The following is a 17,033-nucleotide window of genomic DNA, read 5'->3' as shown; positions in this document are numbered from 1 at the left end:
ATCATACCAATGTTAACAGTTTAAGCATTTATATGTACACTAGAAATCCAAACTTGCAATTTCGAGGATGAAAAATTTATGTTATGAGTATTCACCTTGGGAGTTAGGAAGCTAAACAATTTCATCCTCTTTTTCTTCAGTTTTCTTCCAAATGTTCATTTACCAATCTAGGATCTTGGAAAACTAATTCTATTCTACACTGTAGGGAATCTAACCACCCCTCCACACGAAAGCAACGTGTGGAACCCCAACAATCTCAATCACGAGATAACTACACCGGGATTTCCGAGATCTTCCCCGAGGAACATTCCCGCCTTCGGAGGCAAACCGGGGTTACCACGCCCTGAGCTCTGATACCATTTGCATGGAATCTAACCGGGTAGAACTCACCCCTAAAAGCTAGCTGTTAGAAGGAGGGTACCCATTCCCTTATAACCCATTCCCATCCATTCCACTTTTCTGATGTGGGACTATTTGCTTTTGCATGGAACCCCAACATACACAGTATGGGAAACTTTGTACTTTCTTCCCAACCCAAACGCCCTTTCATTATTTAATATACTCATCAATTAAGCTTTCATAGACACGCCAGGGATCAGTACAAAAGTGGGGTTTCTTGCCTTTTCCAATCACATGACACCGATGGTTTAATCTCTTCCATCTCTAGTTCAAATACACCTCCAATCCCAAGATGTTGTATGAGGAAATTTGACCTCTCTTCTATCTCTTGTTCAAATACACCTCTTTTTCTTCAGTTTTCGTCCAAATGTCCATTTGCCAATCTCAGGATCTTGGAAAACTAAATTCCATCATGCACAATATGGCAGACGTTGTATTTTCTTCCCAACCCAAACGCCCTTTCATAATTTCATTATTTAATATACTCATCAATTAAGCTTTCATAGACAGGCCAGGGATCAGTCCAAAAGTGGGCTTTCTTTACTTTCCAATCACATGACACCAATGATTTAATCTCCTCTCTCTTGTTCAAACACAACTTGTTACGGTCCTCAGTGAGAGGCCGCCTAGGTATGAGACTGGGTAGGACTCAGCTTGGAATGGGACAAGTTTAAAGGGCCTTGCCTAATGCTTTACGTCAGCTCTAGAGCCTTTTAGGCCTATTGGTAATGTACCTAACACACCTCCAACCCGAAGATGTTGTATGAGGAATTTTTTTTTGACCTCCATAGAAAAATCTCTCAAATCTAACGTTCTTTTGAGAATAAATAGGGACAGCCACCTATGGTATATCTATGACTGTAGAGGGATTGACTTACTTCACGTGGGAGGGATTAAGGGGCCTGATTGCATTGTACACTCGAGTTGGCGATCCCATGTAAAGAAAAGGGGCAGCTATATCACTTCCCAATACATATTCCAAGGTCAGCAGATTTGTAATTCCCTTGAAAAGTAGGAAAGACCTTTATTTTGGGAAAAAATTCCATGGAAAATGAGAAAACAAACACTGGAAAATTTATTTTCCATGAAAAATATTTCTCTACATCCAAGCACAGCCAGTGAGAGAGAGAGAGAGAGAGAGAGAGAGAGATGGATTAACAAAAGAAGTCATCTACTCTGTAAATTTTTCACTAAGAATAAATATTCCAAGGCTAGCTGATTTGTAATTTCCTTGAAAACAAGGAAAATTCTTTATTTTTGGAAGAAAAAAAAATTCTTTATTATGTTTGTAATTTTTTCAGGGTGAATAAAATATTAAATGGTTAGCTGATTTGTAATTTTCTTGAAAACAAGGAAAATTCTTTATTTTTGGACAAAAACTTCCATGGAAAATGAACAAACCAAACACTGAAAAATTCAATTTTCCATGGAAAATATTTCCCTATATCCATGCAGTAGTAGCCCTACTAGAGAAACAGACAGAGAGATGGATTGTGCTGCAAGGGGAAGTGGAACAACACCCTGCTCTGGACCACCCACAAGACGCTGTGGTCTATGTGGAGTTGCCTCTTACTGTTCTGTTTCTCACCAGGTTCCTTTTTATCCAAAACCCAGTCGTAATCTCTCTCTTTTTAGGCTACTTTTTTTTTTTTTTGACTGCTTGAATATTTGTTGTAATCTTTCAGTTCCTTGAAGGTTCCTTTTTATCCAAAACCCATTCATAATCTCTCTCTTTAGAGAGCTTTTTTTTTACTGCTTGAATATTTGTTGTAATCTTTCACCAGGTTCCTTTTTATCCAAAACCCATTCATAATCTCTCTCTTTAGGGGACTTTTTTTTTTACTGCTTGAATATTTGTTGTAATCTTGCAGTACCTTGAAGAAATTCTCTTCTAAATGCTGTTTTATATGCTTACAGATTCAACATTGGAATGATCATAAAGATGAGTGTGGAAGACTCGAACAGCAAATGCAACGCTCACATCTCCTCCATGATTTCCCATTTTCATTCTCTGTGGAAACTACTTTCCAGGTAATTTATATTCTATTGTTCAGATTCATTCACTAAACCCCCTTTTTATATGTATTTTATTGCCAATTTGTTTATGAAATCTCTTATTTCTAATCCTACTGCTTCGTTAACCACTTATTTAAATGACACTTTAACAAGTTTACCCAGCAATATACACTGTACAATAAGGCCCTGTTTGGATTGCAAGAAAAACCTTTCTGATGGAAAACAAATTTCCTGATGTTTTTTTTTTCTTTCTATGATTTAGGGGGAAATTATATGACTTTGGTTAATTTGGAGGGATATAATAATCATAAATTGAAGGTCTCTCCAAGTCAAAATTGAATAGGACTGGTTCAAGTTATCTCTTGTCATGTGTAAAAAAAGTAGGAAATTTTAGAAATATTTTCCTTTCCATAAAATTCCTGGAATCCAAACAGGGCCTAAGATACACATCATGTTTACTTCGTAAAAATGTGATTAAGGCTCAAGAACTCATCAAATTCAGTTGATACAGATTGACCCATCAAACTAATTTCAACTAAAGGGTGAATGTTTTGGAAGATAGCAAAAACTTTGACTGGTGCTGGAGAAAATAAATCTACTAACTCATCCAAACAAATTATGCTAGCGTGATATAGTTAAAGAATTTACAGGCCATGTGACCTTAACATCTGACTGAATCAACTGTGAAGAGAATGCACTGGATATTACTGAATTGTTAGAAGGTGAATTGATGTATCTTCCCAATTGACAACCAAAAGGAAACATGATTATCTTTCTAAACAAATTTATTCAGGGCATCGAAGCAACCATTCCCCTAGCCTATGGTGTCAAACTATCAAAGTCACAGATCGAATATATGTAGATGATGTCTCCACTAAACAAGTTGTAATTTGGTGCATACAAATTAAAGAGACACACACGCACACATATGTCTGAAGATCCTGCATGTTAACACGATCTGGAGTATGAATAAAAGCACACTGCAAGTAATGTGCTGTTTGAGAAACTAATAGTAGATTCCTTGTAACTTGAGGAACTAGAAAAACATTGGCAATTGAATGGATTCTAGAACCACGGGAATGTAAAAGTTATAATTTATCGTAAAAAATGAGAAGAGAGATTGCATGTAATAATAGTGCATCGACCATTATATGGAGATAAACTAGAGAGAGTAGCTGAATCATTAGAGAATGTTCCTGTTAGAAGCTGCTGAAGAACAGCAGTTGAAACCAATCCATTAGGATTTCTTCCTCTGTTGTATTGGGCTTCAAGTCAACCAGCTTAAGCTTTTACCTGGTAATCAGATGCCTGCCAGCATGATGAGGAGACCGTTAACGACATTTTCATCCACTGCAAGGCGAATATGGAGCAAGGTTCTGAAATGGTCTAGGGGTGTCTCCAAGAAACCTAAAAGATATGTTTGAGGGATTGTTCATGAAAGATCTGGACACTTTTTGGAAAAGTTCTATGGAATGCCATCCCTTTTGCTGTGATTTGGACCATACGGAACAACAGAAGAAGAAGAATCTTTGAGGAGAAAAGAAAGCAGGAGTCCTACCTGTTAATAAAGATTAAACTGATGATGATCGACTTGGCTTGATACAACAACAATTTTTAGGGTATGTCTGTGATGGACCTCATAAGATTGGAAGAATTTCATTGGCTGCAACGTCCTGAGGAAAAAGAGATATGCGAGATGCAATCCACCCCTGTTGGTTACACGAAGTCAAACTTCAATTGATGTTCTAAAGGAAACTCAGGTCCAATAGGTATTGGAGTTATGTCAAGAGATGTAATTCTTTCATTCTCGGGGCCTATTGAGAGGGCTGACTAATGATGCTGAGGTTCGTGCACTGCTTATGGGGCTCAGAAATTTTTCAGAAAAGTCACACAGGTGGACTTGCACTTGAAGGTGATTCAACAAACGTTGTTGCATGTCCAAGAAAGGACAGTCAGGGCCCATGGAGATTGGCCACATTGATGAAATTGTGGACGGGTGTAAGGAAAGGAACATCGTGGTCACACACATCCCGAGAGGTGCAGATGAAATGCCAGATGAGCATGACAAGAGCAGTGTAGTAGATCTGTATTATACATTTGTCAACCTACCTGATAACATGTAGCTGTAATCTTTCTGTTTTTGTTTTATGAAAGTTGTTAATTTCTTCATAAAAAAGAGAGAGAGTTTTGGGTCAAATCCAGTTAGTTTTGCAGAAAAATCTCAACTAGACTCGACCCAATTTCCACCCTTGCCCATATTGCAGTCTAAGGTTTTAAGGCCTGAGCAGTAAGTCAATTTTTATTTGGGTAGGTAAGCTGGGATTGAACGTTCAACCTCAAGGTTGAGAAACAAAGCCTGAACCGTTGAGCTGCAGACCAATCCCCTATTAGTCTCCTTTTTAATGTTGCTTTATATGGAAATCTTTTGGGTTGGTCGCATTATTGTGTTATTTCGTGTAAGAGGCCCTTTTCCTATTGGTGTCTATCTACCTTTACTTTGATCTGAAGTCTGAAATACTTTTCACCTATATTTTGTCATTCCATTGATTCCAAGGTAATTAGGGTCATACAAGGGTCCTTATTTTCACATGTGACATTGTATTGGCATTCTTGATTTTATATTGATTTTTTATGTATCATTTTGATTTCTGATCTTGTTCTTTTGGTGTCTTTGTAGGTGTGCGCAAATCAGGTGACACGATGTTCCTTCTTGATGGAAATGGGCCTTCATCAAAAAGGAATGTGGAAATCTGAATGCAGTTGTGTGACACCAGTTGCTTCTTCTGATGATTCATGGTTTCTTCTTATCTCTTTGCTTGCATGGTGCATGACTATAGTATGTTTGTATGAATCGACATAGTACCTTAGGTGCTTATCCTTGTGTAGGGTAGTGAGTTTATGCTTTCTAGTATAAGGGGCTTATCGAATATGGCTGGAAATATGAATGGGGTTGTGTGATGCTAGTAGCTTCTGATGATGATTCATGGTTTCTTCTGATCTCTTTGCTTGCATGGTGCATGATTGTAGCATGTTTGTACGGAACAATAAATGCTCAGCTTTATGCACGTTAGTGACTAGTGAGTTATATAATTTCTAGTATAAGACTGAAGGATGCTCACTAGAAGAAACAAAGACATCATACAGGTCGCTAATAGGGGTTTGGGATTTCATCTGGTGTTCATGTACTTCACTCAGATGTTATCATCTATCTGTGATTATTAATTCTATGTAAATTTCAAATTATTAATGATGACTATATGCTACCTTTTTTTTTTTAGTTTTTTTTATGTCATGCATGAGATGATCATAAATTAAAACAGTACTGTCCAAAAAAGTTTGTAATAAAAGGAGAACGGGTTTGCGACCTCTACTCTTCCACCCATATCTTCGTTAGATAAATACAACTAGTTAGACAACTGTCAAGGCTATGGCAATGTGAAGAAATCAAATAGATTCAAGATGGCTATTGCATCGAGTGGTTCATACTTCACATGCTTCTAGAATGATGATTGGATTTACCTAGTTCCTTATGTCCATATATTGGTATATTTCTTGTTTCTTTTCCTTTTTTGCTATGGATAACAGAAGGTGGAAGCCCCTTTGATTTAATCTTTTCTTTTATTCAATATTTTCTTATTTGCAGGGCGAATAATGATTGGAATCTACCGAGTGCCTTATGCCCATGTGCTGGTATACTTCTTGTTTCGTTTCCTATTTTGCAATTGGTAAAAGTTGTTGTTTTAATTAATTATTCCCAAATTGCATGCAGATCCAATCAATCCAATATCAATGTGTTTGAGTAGTTGGAAGGACTACTATCTATGGAGATGCCTTCCGCTCCATTCACCTGTTGCTTTGCTTCTTCACTGGGTATGCTTTTCAATATTAGCCCATAGAAATTTACCGACTCTTTACATATAGCAACAGTAGCCTGTTAATTATCAGCCACAAAACACTTGGATTCATCTTAGAAAAGTTTAGATGGTGTTTGTTTGCTTATTTTGATGATTGGCAATAGCGCATTCACCAAAATGGAAGACTCAAGTGCAAGACAAAGCTAATGGATCACAGTTCAAACATTTACATTTCCATCTCAACTCCTTATTATCAGATAACTAATCAGTGGCAGCAAGATTCCACTCTGGCTGTACTATCCTGACTATCATTCTTTTCATTTTGGAGAAGGTTTACGCAATTCTGCTACCATTGGCATCTAAAAAGGGAGCTTGATCTCTATGTTTTATATGGGCTGCAAAAATCTCCACTTCATTTGCTTCATTTATTGTGTTCCCATTGAACATTAGGTTCTACAAATCTGACATAGTAGCTACAAAAATTTGTTATTTTTTTTCATTACAGCCACTCACCATATATCAGGGCATTCAACTTGCTTCTCTGAGGAGATCAATTTCTGAAATTGGCAACAAATTGCACATACACTATTTAGGTATATCTTGGTTCATGTTCCTGTTGACTTCTTCATCCTTACCGTGTGAGGTTCAATTTCTTTTCATAAATTTGTTATTCAGTTGAATACTTATTCTTGTTTTTGTTAAGTGACTTAAACTGTTTGTTTTTTTATTACCTTAATGTTTTAGTGGCAGGTAGTTTATTAAAAACCTTCTAGTTTATGGCTTATGCCGTAGTTTGTTGATTAAAAACTTTCTAGTATATGGATTATGCCGTTATGTCAGGTTGTTGATAAAAAACCTACTACCTTCTATGGGTTGTGCCTTGTGCCCTAGCAGTTAGGGTGTATGGATGGTATTTCCATATCATTGGTTCAATCCCAGCTGGTCATCAACAAAAAAGAGTCTCTTTACCTTTCATTGTTATTTGCTATTTTTTATTTTTAACCTTTTTTGGAAATATAATATAAATCCAAATACTATTAAAAAAAGAGAGGAAATGACGTATGTGCAGCTGCACAAATAAGCTATCTGTGCATGGCTGCACAAACCATAGTGGGGGCCACATTTTTGGGGGGATCCAAAGCATTCATTTGGAAGGCCCTTCCATGGATAGGGTGTGTACCAAAAATCAGCCCTTTAGGATCATCCTAACCCTACCATTTGTGGAGGGAAAAAATGGGCAGAAACAGTGTCTGTCCATTTTCCCCTTCAACCTTGATTGGGTTAGGATGATCCTATAGGCCTGATTTTTGGTACACACCCAATCCATGGAAGGGCCTTCCGAATGAATGCTTTGGATCCCCCCAAAAATGTGGCCCCCACTATGCTTTGTGGGCCATGCACAGATAGCTTATCTGTGCAGCTGCACATACTTCATTTCCTCAATATATATATATATATATATATATATATATATATATATATATATATATATATATAAATCCAAATACAACTTTGGTCTATGATAACTCTTTCCTTCAGGAATATGGTTTTGAACATATTGTGCACCACGTACTATCCATAATATTGTACAGTAATCAAGTTGAGCACCTACAATGCATTGAATTTTTAATGTATAATCATTAGTTATTTTCAATTTACCATTGTACAATGGATAATGTAATGCATGCTATTTTGTAGTTATTTATAAACTTGTACATATAACGTGTTTACTTTCACTTGCATCCGTAACTATGATGATGAAATCGTGTAGTATTTTGAAATATGTATATGGACTCTAGACAAGAGGCATGCTAGATGTGTGAACAGAATGTGCACAATCGATGTGCAGTGTGTGGCTAATTTATAGTGGGGCTCATTTATGATGTGCAAGCACAATCTGGAAAAAGTACTCTTAACTAATTTCACACAACTCTCTTATTTATAATAACATGTCTGTTCCCTTTTAATGGGTATAAATTCAGTCTGCTTGTAATTGCTGTCAGTGATAGGAATGTTGGTTAGTTTCCATATTCAAGAAAATTGTCACTAGTACTACTACTATTTTAGCATTATCTATAAAAGCTAAATTCATTGTTTTGTTGATATTTTAATTCATTTTTTTAATGGCTGTTGATATTTTAATTCATATTACTCTTGTTTCACTGATTTACATGTCTTTTTCTTCATGAACCTTATATTAGGACCCGATAAAGAGCTTCTTCAACTTGCAGTCTTTGGGGAGTTACATGCACTTTTTCCCAATCTTCAGGTGCATATAGAACTTGTTGGACCGGCAGTTCCACAATTTAGGTTGGTTTTAGGATTCCACTTCATATTGGTTAGAGAATATGTTTTTAATCATGTGATGCTATGATCTTTTGTTTATTTTGTATGGCGTGAAGGTATCAGCGCTTTATTTGTTGCTCTTATATAACTGCTTTTCCTATTACTTTTATAAAACAGAACTTTGTATTCTATGCTTAACTATCCAATATATGATGCATAGAGTTTGTCTTTTTTGCAATCTGTAAGGATTACTTACTGCTTTAGAGATCCCTTATATTTGGCTCACTCACTTTGACAATGGGCCTAAGCTTAGCTTAATTTCAACAGAAACAGCAAAGTCATCCATGTTGACAATGCTGTGGTCCTTAAAGTTGGGTTGGGGTGACTATCTCTGACCTCTAAGCCTCCTCAGCCCTCTATAAGATATTTAAGAGAGATGAAAGATATTATTTTGAAATTTAATGAGATTCCATTAGTGTGGAACTAAGTGCTTGATTTGAAACCCTTTCTGTTTTTCTTGATTTTTTTTTTCTTTTTGCTATTATGGCACATGTAGCCTGCTTCATGTTGCATCCATTTTGTTCTTTTTAATGAATTATCTGTTTGAAAAAATAGTTTTGACATAAGTGCATTTAATCCTTATCGAGTTAAAAGCAAATTGTGGAAATTCAATGAAAATAATGTAGCTGTCACCGGGGAAAAGGTAATAACTAACTTCCACCTAACTCTTGTAATGTCTGATGGTGACAGTATGATCCCTCAAACTTATTCGAGGGCTCACATGACTGCATGTAGTACGTATTTAGTCTATATATCACAGTATGGGACAAAGTTTAGTATAAAATAAAATATCTTTTTCCCCATTTCTTGTGGCTATTAATATTAAAGCAGTGTTCTTTGATTTGTTTGCATGATAATTACTGACCATATTTATCTTTTACATGGAATTCATGCCAACCAATAATAAAATGTCGTTATTCGTCTATTTCTTTCCTGCTGCTTAGTACTGACCATATAATGTATTTATCCTTACGGGCCATATAATGTATTTATCTTTTGCATGGAATTCAGGGCCAACCAATAATAAAATGTTGTTATTCTTTACGGGGCATATGATGTATTTATCTTTTGCATGGAATTCAGGGCCAACCAATAATAAAATGTTGTTATTCTTCTTGCTTGCTTCTTACTGACAATATAATGCTGTGAATAAAATGGTTATTGACTGTATCCTTTACTCCATCTGGACAAGTAGGGAGGGTGAGAGGATCAAACTCTACAGTTATGCCCGTTGTGTTGATATGGGTTGCGCTTGCAAATCTTCCAGTGAGAAAAATGGTGGGGTATCCAATGGAGGAAACTCTGCTGTAACTCTGCAGCTCTGGAAAGGCTTTTACCATGACCGGTATAGAGATATAGTAAAGGTTCTCTCTTTTTAATGTTCACATCTCATCTTTTCTTTTTCTGATATAGTAATTTACATATTTTTCATGAAATTCATGAATTAATCGTGAAAGCTTCTTCCAGAAAGAAAAATCATAAATCCATCAGAGAAAGCACATTAAAGAAAAATCCAGAAATTCAGTTACATAGGGTTTATGTGTACATATAAGAATTTATTTATTCATATGAATCCATCATCATGACAGACTGCATCATTTACATAGGATGGATATATGTGTGTGTGTGTGTGTGTGTGTGTGTCAGACATTTCCTACAAGGGTTTTTTTCATATTTAAGGTGTGTCAGACATTTCCTACAAGGGTTTTTTCATATTTAAGGTTAATACTAACTCCAATCTTTATTGATGCACCATGTACCATATGCATCTTCTTTCTGTGTGCAGTGGGGCTTGTTCTTGAGGGACCATAGGATTGACAATCCAAGGGTTTACAAACCCATAATCAAGGTTTTAAATTTCGGTTTCCGGGAGTAATTTCGGTCCTCACTGAAACCGAAATTTTAGCCGAAATTTTGGCTGAAATTCGGTAAGGCGCTCGAAATGTTGTTTTTTTGGGCCAAAATTACCAAAATTTTGGTAATTCAGCTGACATTCTGTAAGGCTCTGTTCACTTGCCTTCTTGAGAAAGGAAAGGAGAAGAAAGTAAGCCAAATTTTCCTGTGATTGGACATGATTTGACATTTTCCACCGTTCACTTGTTTTCTCGGGAAAGCGGAATTACACAGGTGGAAAATATAAATAATGACGTGGAAAACCAACTTTCTTGCACTTTCCCTCTAAATTTTCTCACCAAAAGGATGGGAAAATCACTTTCCTGAGAAAACCACTTTGCCTACATACTTTCTTTTCCTTTCTCGGCCAAGTGAACAACGGAATTTTCTCACAAAAGGAATTTTCTCACAGTTTCTTTTCCTTTCTTTTCTAGTGTTCCACGTCAGATTCTTTTCCTTTCTTTTCTTTTCCTGTAGCTAGAAAACAAGTGAACAGAGCCTAAAGGAATAAAAAAAATAATATTTTATCAAAAATTTTGCCGAGATTTCGGAAATTTCGACCGAAATTTGGTAAATTTCGGCAATTTCGGCAATTTCGGCTTCGGAACGATTCGGTTTCGGTCCTCACCAAAATCCGAAATTTCGAATTTCGGCTGAAATTTAAAACCTTGCCCACAATCACTGAAAATGTAAGAATCCTTACAAAAATGAGGTAGAAGCATCCTTTTACCTTCTTTTCTACTTATTTGATCTGTATCAAGTTAGTTTTTTTTGTTCCGGGACAGATCTAAGTATTCCCGGACAGATACCACAATCTCCGATCACAACATGATAATATGATATCAACTCTTGATTTTCAAATGAAAACCCCTGTATTTACAAAATCTCTTGGAGAAAACTACTAATCACCTTTCAAAGAATTCCCACGGTGCGGATCTCGACCCTCAAATCAGTGGAGAAGGATGAAGAGAGAGCAACGAATGGCTAGAATAAATGTATGACTGATGATGTCAGCTGTACAATTATACGATCGCCAAGGAAATCTCCTTGAAATAAAAAAAGAAAGAAGGGAAAGGAGGATGGCATCAGCGAATATGAGATTTGGCATTCAGTCTATAGTTTCGATGTAAATCATGCTGACTATGATAACATGAAGTGAAGAAGAGAGAGAAAGGGAAGAAAGAAGACTTCTTGGGAGATAAGAAGTCACTCCTTTTAAGTTGTGGAATTGGCCTCTATATTAATCAATAAGTCATAACCACACAACTTTCATTAATGAAATAGAACAATATAAGGATATAAATTAAAGCCAAGATGGGTAGAAGAAAGAGGAGAGAACGAGGGGAAAAGCTTGGGGAAATGACGGAGAATCTCAGAGAAAAAGGGACACTCTAACATATATATATATATATATATATATATATATATATACATATAAAACGGTTCATACACATGTGTAGAGAGTTCTCTACACACTAGCTTAAAATACAGTGGGGGCCCACATTGTTTGGGTGATCCAAGCCATCCATTTTAAAGACCCTCACATAGATAGGGTGTCTATAAAAAATCAGATCCATAGGATCATCCCAACCCTACGATTTGTGGAGGTAAAATGGATGTCTTTAAACCTTCACAAATTAGTCCATTTTTTTGCCTCCACAGTTCGAATGGTTAGGATGATCCTATGGATCTGATTTTTTGTGGACACCCTATCTATGTGAGGGCCTTAAAAATGAATGGTTTGGATCACCCAAATAATGTGGCCCCCACTGTATTTTAAGCTAGTGTGTAGATAACTTATCTACACATGTGTGTAGGAACCGTTTTCTCATATATATATATATATATATATATATATATATATATATATATATATATATATATATATATATATATATATATGGGCACAATATTATATTGTGTGTGTATACTGACGCACACATACACACGTTATATAAGTGTGTATGCATGTGCGCCTATTATTTGGTATGGAAACGGTCTATAGGTTTGGGAGGTGCAATCTTACCACCATGCATGGTAAACTCTAGTTTTGAGGATTCACCTCTTAGAAGTAAAATGTTGAAACTACGTGCCATAGTAGAATCTTTCAACTCGTAATAAAATAACATATAATTCAAGGAAATTATTTTAAGTAGTGAGACATCATTTCTCTTAGTAGTTGCTGATGACTATAGTACTATACATCCAAAATATTGGAGCTTATGAGCCTGCTGGGGTCACAAACAAAAAGCATTCGATCTTTTGCACAAAATTGGAGCGAATGTGCAAGAATGAATGTCACATTTCAAAATCTCTGATATCCGTTTTATCTAAAAAGTAACGACAGAAGGAACTTGCACTTTGCATTATCAACATTTTATCTAAAAAGTAACGACAGAAGGAACTTGCACTTTGCATTCTCAACATTTTACTGTATGAAGCAAAAAATCTGATGCAATCTATATTTGTATTTTTACTTATTTGTTTGTTTGTTTGTTTCCTGATGTTTCCATTTGATATTTATGTATCCAGATGCACAATAAATTTATTTTGTTGATCACAATTTCCTGGCACCTTCATTGTTAAAGTATAAAAGACTAAATAAAACCATCTCTTTTGTTGTCATTGGTTGCTTCACATGGTATCAGAGCAAAGGTCCTGGGTTAAAAAATCCTTGATATTAAAAACCCACATTTGCCATGTGTAGGCTAACCCTAAAAAAGAGGAGCCACACGTGAGGGGGGGGTGGGGGGGGGGGGGGGGGGGCGGTGGGCGTGGTGTTAAAGTATAAAAGATTAAATAATGGCCCTGTTAGTATTTTCCTTTGTTATACGGAGTCATCGTATCAACTTGTCAAAAAGATTGTCTTTATATGTGTTTAGTTGAAAAGCTAGTTTCTGCAAGAGAAATGCATATGTTTTTTATTTTATTTTGCCAAATGAGCATATTAATTTAAACTTTGATTTTCTCGATTCTCTAATGTGGCTAATGTACACTATTTTTCCCAGCTCCAGCTTCTTATAATTTCTATTCTTTGAGCAGGACTCCGTTCCTCACCTAATTGTCGCTTCAAATGCTGGTATTGCTGCTTACTCTAGCTGGTTACCAACCATTGTATGTCTTCTTTATCCTGCCAACTTGACATTCTAACTATGGAATTTTGAATCAAAGGCTGAATTTGCTTTTCTATGGAATTGATGTTGTTGAAGTATAAAAGAATAAATAATGCCTTCTCCAACAGCTTAAGCTTTTGGAGTAACTGGTAGTTTGACATGGTATCAGAGCAAAGGTCCTGCGTTCAAACCTCCTTGATGTCAAAAAATCCACATGCGATTGTCAACCCAAAAGTGGGGCCACATGTGCCACTTGTAGGCCAACCCAAAGAAAGAGGGGCCACACGTGAGGGGGAGTGCTGAAGTATAAAAGAATAAATAACGCCTTCTCCAACAGCTTAAGCTTCTGCGAATGCAGAAATTAATGTTGTTGGAATATCTGTTCATTGGCTGATTTTCTTCTTACTGTGCAAGCAGAACTTATGCTTCTGTAAGCTTTTAATATTCATCAATGCCTGCTTTTTGTTTCTTATGAGGCATGTCTATGATCACCATTTGCAGTTGTGTTTTTCATAAAAAAATGTGCGGGGAAGTACAAGCTCTTCTATTTAATGGGAAATTTAAATAGAGTGGTTCAGTGTTTCTTTAAGCTATTTCCACTTGCTTGCACATGCTTTCCATTGATACTGCACTATATTACTGGCTGTGGGACATTCCTGTCTCCATGTTGCTAGAAACTAATTTATTTCAATTTATTTTATTTCTATCCTTCACTTTACAACTCTAAACTGCATGTTAGCTGAATATCATATCTGACTAGTTCATGCTTTGTTACAGGAACTCATAAAGGAGATTGAGGTACCAGCAATATTTTCTGACTACTGTGAGGAAGCGGCAAATCTAGCTGCTCGTTGCATAAGCACTGTAACTGGACACCCACTTGGGATTCCTGTATGTTTGTTTGCTTCTCCACTTTTTATGCTACGGAAAGGAACTTGAATTTGAGTTATTGATGGCACTATATGTGGCAATATCTTGCAGATTCAATTAAATCCATTTAGACAGCCGATGGCAGTGGAAGATAGTGCTTTGCACATTCCTTGTTACTCCAATTGCTTTCTCTTTGGAATCTGACTCAAGTCCATACAACTGTTTGGAAGAATAGTGAGTTGCCAACAAAATACTTCTGGTTTATTTTGGGTGTAATTGGAGAAATGTGAACCAGTCACAACCCATTTTGCGCGGTCAAGGGAGTGGTTTCTTTGCAAACTTTTTCCATGGCTAGTAAGAGACAACTAAACAAACTTTGAGGTTCTATTTTATCTCTATATTCTATTTTATCTCTATATTTAGAGGCAATGCATCTCCCTTTGTAGCTCAAGCACCTTGCAAGACAAACTAAGCACACACTGACCCATTTAGTGGTGAATTATTGAGAAAAATGCAATACTTCTAACTGGCAGTGGCAAGAAGGAGATCGTTGGCTGCCTTTTCCAGTTAGAAATTTCAAACATCATGGGACATTTCAGTGGGCCTCGCTCCGTTGTAGTTGTAAATTATGGCTTCACTGATGCACCTGTGTCAGACTCATGCTTTCTCTTCCAGCTTTTATATGTTTGAGGTTTTATATCTATCAAATTAGTGTTGGTGCATCATTTTAACTTAAGGGTAGGCCACACAGACCAATTTTGTAATTCTTTTATGATCTTTTTATTATGATAGTAAATCAAGGCAGCTGCAAACTTATACAGAAAATGCCGTGTGGTCTGCATGAATATGAAGTTCTAGATGATCATTGAACTAGTACTTTTTTTTTTTCAAATTCCTCAGGAACTCCAACTTGGACAATGTTTCTTCTAGTCTCTCCATGTTTTAGAATCTATCGTGTACCATTCTTGCAGTTGCCACAAGAGCTACTTACATGGAGTCAGCCTGCTGTTTATATACTCAAGCTTTCAACATTGTGTGACTTCTTTTTTTTTTTATCAATTCATATTTCCTGCAGCATATTAGGAACAAAGTTACCAATGGGAGGTAATATGAGGTTTCAGGTTCTAATTCTAGGCACATAATCAGGTTTTAGTAATCCTACATGTCTGGCGGCCAGGATTTTTTTTTCATGATAAATTTCAGAGGAGACTTGAGAGGGCCTGAGAAGTGGCTAAAAATTAGGAATAATCGTTCCTCTTTTTCAGTAGTGTTTTGTTTCCTGATTTTTAGCTACTTATTATCACTCGAGACACTGGTTTCCTGTGTTTTCTGTTTCTTGATTTTTAACCATTTCCCATTCATCTCCACTTGGGGACACTGATTTATCATAATAATAATAAAAAAAAGGTTATGGTAGCCAAACGTGGCCTTAGGGTCTGACTGGATATACAATAAAAGTCTCTTTTTGTACTTTTATATTTTTTTTGTACGCTTGTTCAATATGATATATGAGATATTGAGATCTACTATCAAGATGGTTTCGTCTTGACGAACGAAAATGACCATAACTTTCCACACGTGGCATTCATGCTTAGTGGTTGGAGTCAGGACCATTGATCTGATGAGCCATCAGTACTAGGGGTGCAACTCGGGTCGGGTTCAACTTGAAAAATTCACATGTCGGGTTGTGTTTGACTTGGGTCTGGTTCAGGAAGTTAAACCCTGACATTTTTTTTAAATTTTTTTTCTTTTCTTTTACTATTTTTCTGTTTTGTTGTTTTAGAACTTAAAAAGCTAAGGGGGAATATATCACCATAACCGGTCAACTTGACTCAACCCGACCCGAATTGGGAATGAGGTTGGGTTCGGGTTGAGATATTAATTTTTTGGGTTGGGTCAGGTTAGCTTTCATCAGGTTGAGAGTCGGGTTAGAGTTAGGGTTGAAGGTTTGAAGTTTCGGGTTGAGGTTGTGTTTCAATCTGACCCAAGTTGCACCCCTAGGCCCATCACAGGGCAAACCAATGGGTTCACGTTTGGCGTTGAACAAAGGATCTCATTTCAAGATTTAGGCATGCAAAAATTAACAGCTTAAAAGATATCTTAAACGGCTTTATTTTAGTTACACTCGATCAATGGTCTAGAATCATCTGATTGAGTAGTGGCCTGATCATCTGACACATGGTACTGGATCACGATAAACAATAATTCTTTTACAAAATTACAAATAGTTTCTCTCATTTATTTTTTTGTTTCAAAATTACAAATAAATTCATTCGTGCTGGCATTTTCAAAAATAATTTATTACAAATTACAATTGTAATAAAAGTCACAATAAAAAAAAATTATAATTTTTTACCCAAATACTACACTATTTTACTTCATTAACCTTTAAAAAAAAAAGTTTAGAATAGTTTAAACTTTTTGAAATGAAATTTTTTTTTATCATGAAGGCAATCCCGTTAAGAGAAGCATCTAGTCTAGGTAATATGGGAATTGCTCGAGGTGGGTGGTCTGAATTGCGACAGACCAGCCGCGAAAAGCC

The 17,033-nt window shown here is 36.2% G+C and overlaps 1 protein-coding gene across 6 annotated transcripts; it reads left to right on the top strand.

Annotated features, from left to right (window-relative positions):
• The first annotated feature begins 1,859 nt into the window (after window positions 1-1,859).
• On the top strand, window positions 1,860-15,316 carry LOC143851425 (zinc ion binding protein). 6 transcript variants are annotated; one of them, XR_013236328.1, is made up of 11 exons: window positions 1,860-1,990; window positions 2,317-2,430; window positions 5,093-5,211; window positions 6,059-6,105; window positions 6,185-6,285; window positions 6,775-6,862; window positions 8,471-8,579; window positions 9,811-9,979; window positions 13,551-13,587; window positions 14,399-14,512; window positions 14,603-15,316. XR_013236328.1 is itself a non-coding variant. In XM_077360852.1 (11 exons), exons 1-11 carry the CDS (start codon window positions 1,886-1,888, stop codon window positions 14,693-14,695), a joined length of 1,113 nt encoding a protein of 370 aa, XP_077216967.1. In that variant the 5' UTR covers window positions 1,860-1,885; the 3' UTR covers window positions 14,696-15,316. The 6 variants fall into 6 exon arrangements, 5 of the variants coding, with proteins under 5 accessions (XP_077216967.1, XP_077216966.1, XP_077216968.1 ...); XM_077360852.1 differs by having other exon boundaries at window positions 6,793-6,862; window positions 13,551-13,622; XM_077360851.1 differs by having other exon boundaries at window positions 13,551-13,622.
• Window positions 15,317-17,033: the final 1,717 nt, after the last annotated feature.

This window comes from Tasmannia lanceolata, unplaced genomic scaffold (assembly GCF_043159265.1).
Source record: "Tasmannia lanceolata isolate RefF3 unplaced genomic scaffold, GAP_Taslan_0.1 ptg000018l, whole genome shotgun sequence".
Taxonomy (NCBI): domain Eukaryota; kingdom Viridiplantae; phylum Streptophyta; class Magnoliopsida; order Canellales; family Winteraceae; genus Tasmannia; species Tasmannia lanceolata.
Note: the sequence above shows the minus strand (reverse complement) of the source record. Positions and strands in the feature narration are given on the sequence as shown.

What these genes read in the sequence shown, in the direction of transcription:
- LOC143851425 (XM_077360851.1), top strand. Translation starts at nt 1,886, where the DNA reads ATGGATTGTGCTGCAAGGGGAAGTGGAACAACACCCTGCTCTGGACCA. An exon ending in GCTTCTTCTGATGATTCATG is followed by an intron (nt 5,212 to 6,058) that starts GTTTCTTCTTAT and finishes TCTTATTTGCAG; the next exon opens with GGCGAATAATGATTGGAATC. An exon ending in CCGGCAGTTCCACAATTTAG is followed by an intron (nt 8,580 to 9,810) that starts GTTGGTTTTAGG and finishes CTGGACAAGTAG; the next exon opens with GGAGGGTGAGAGGATCAAAC.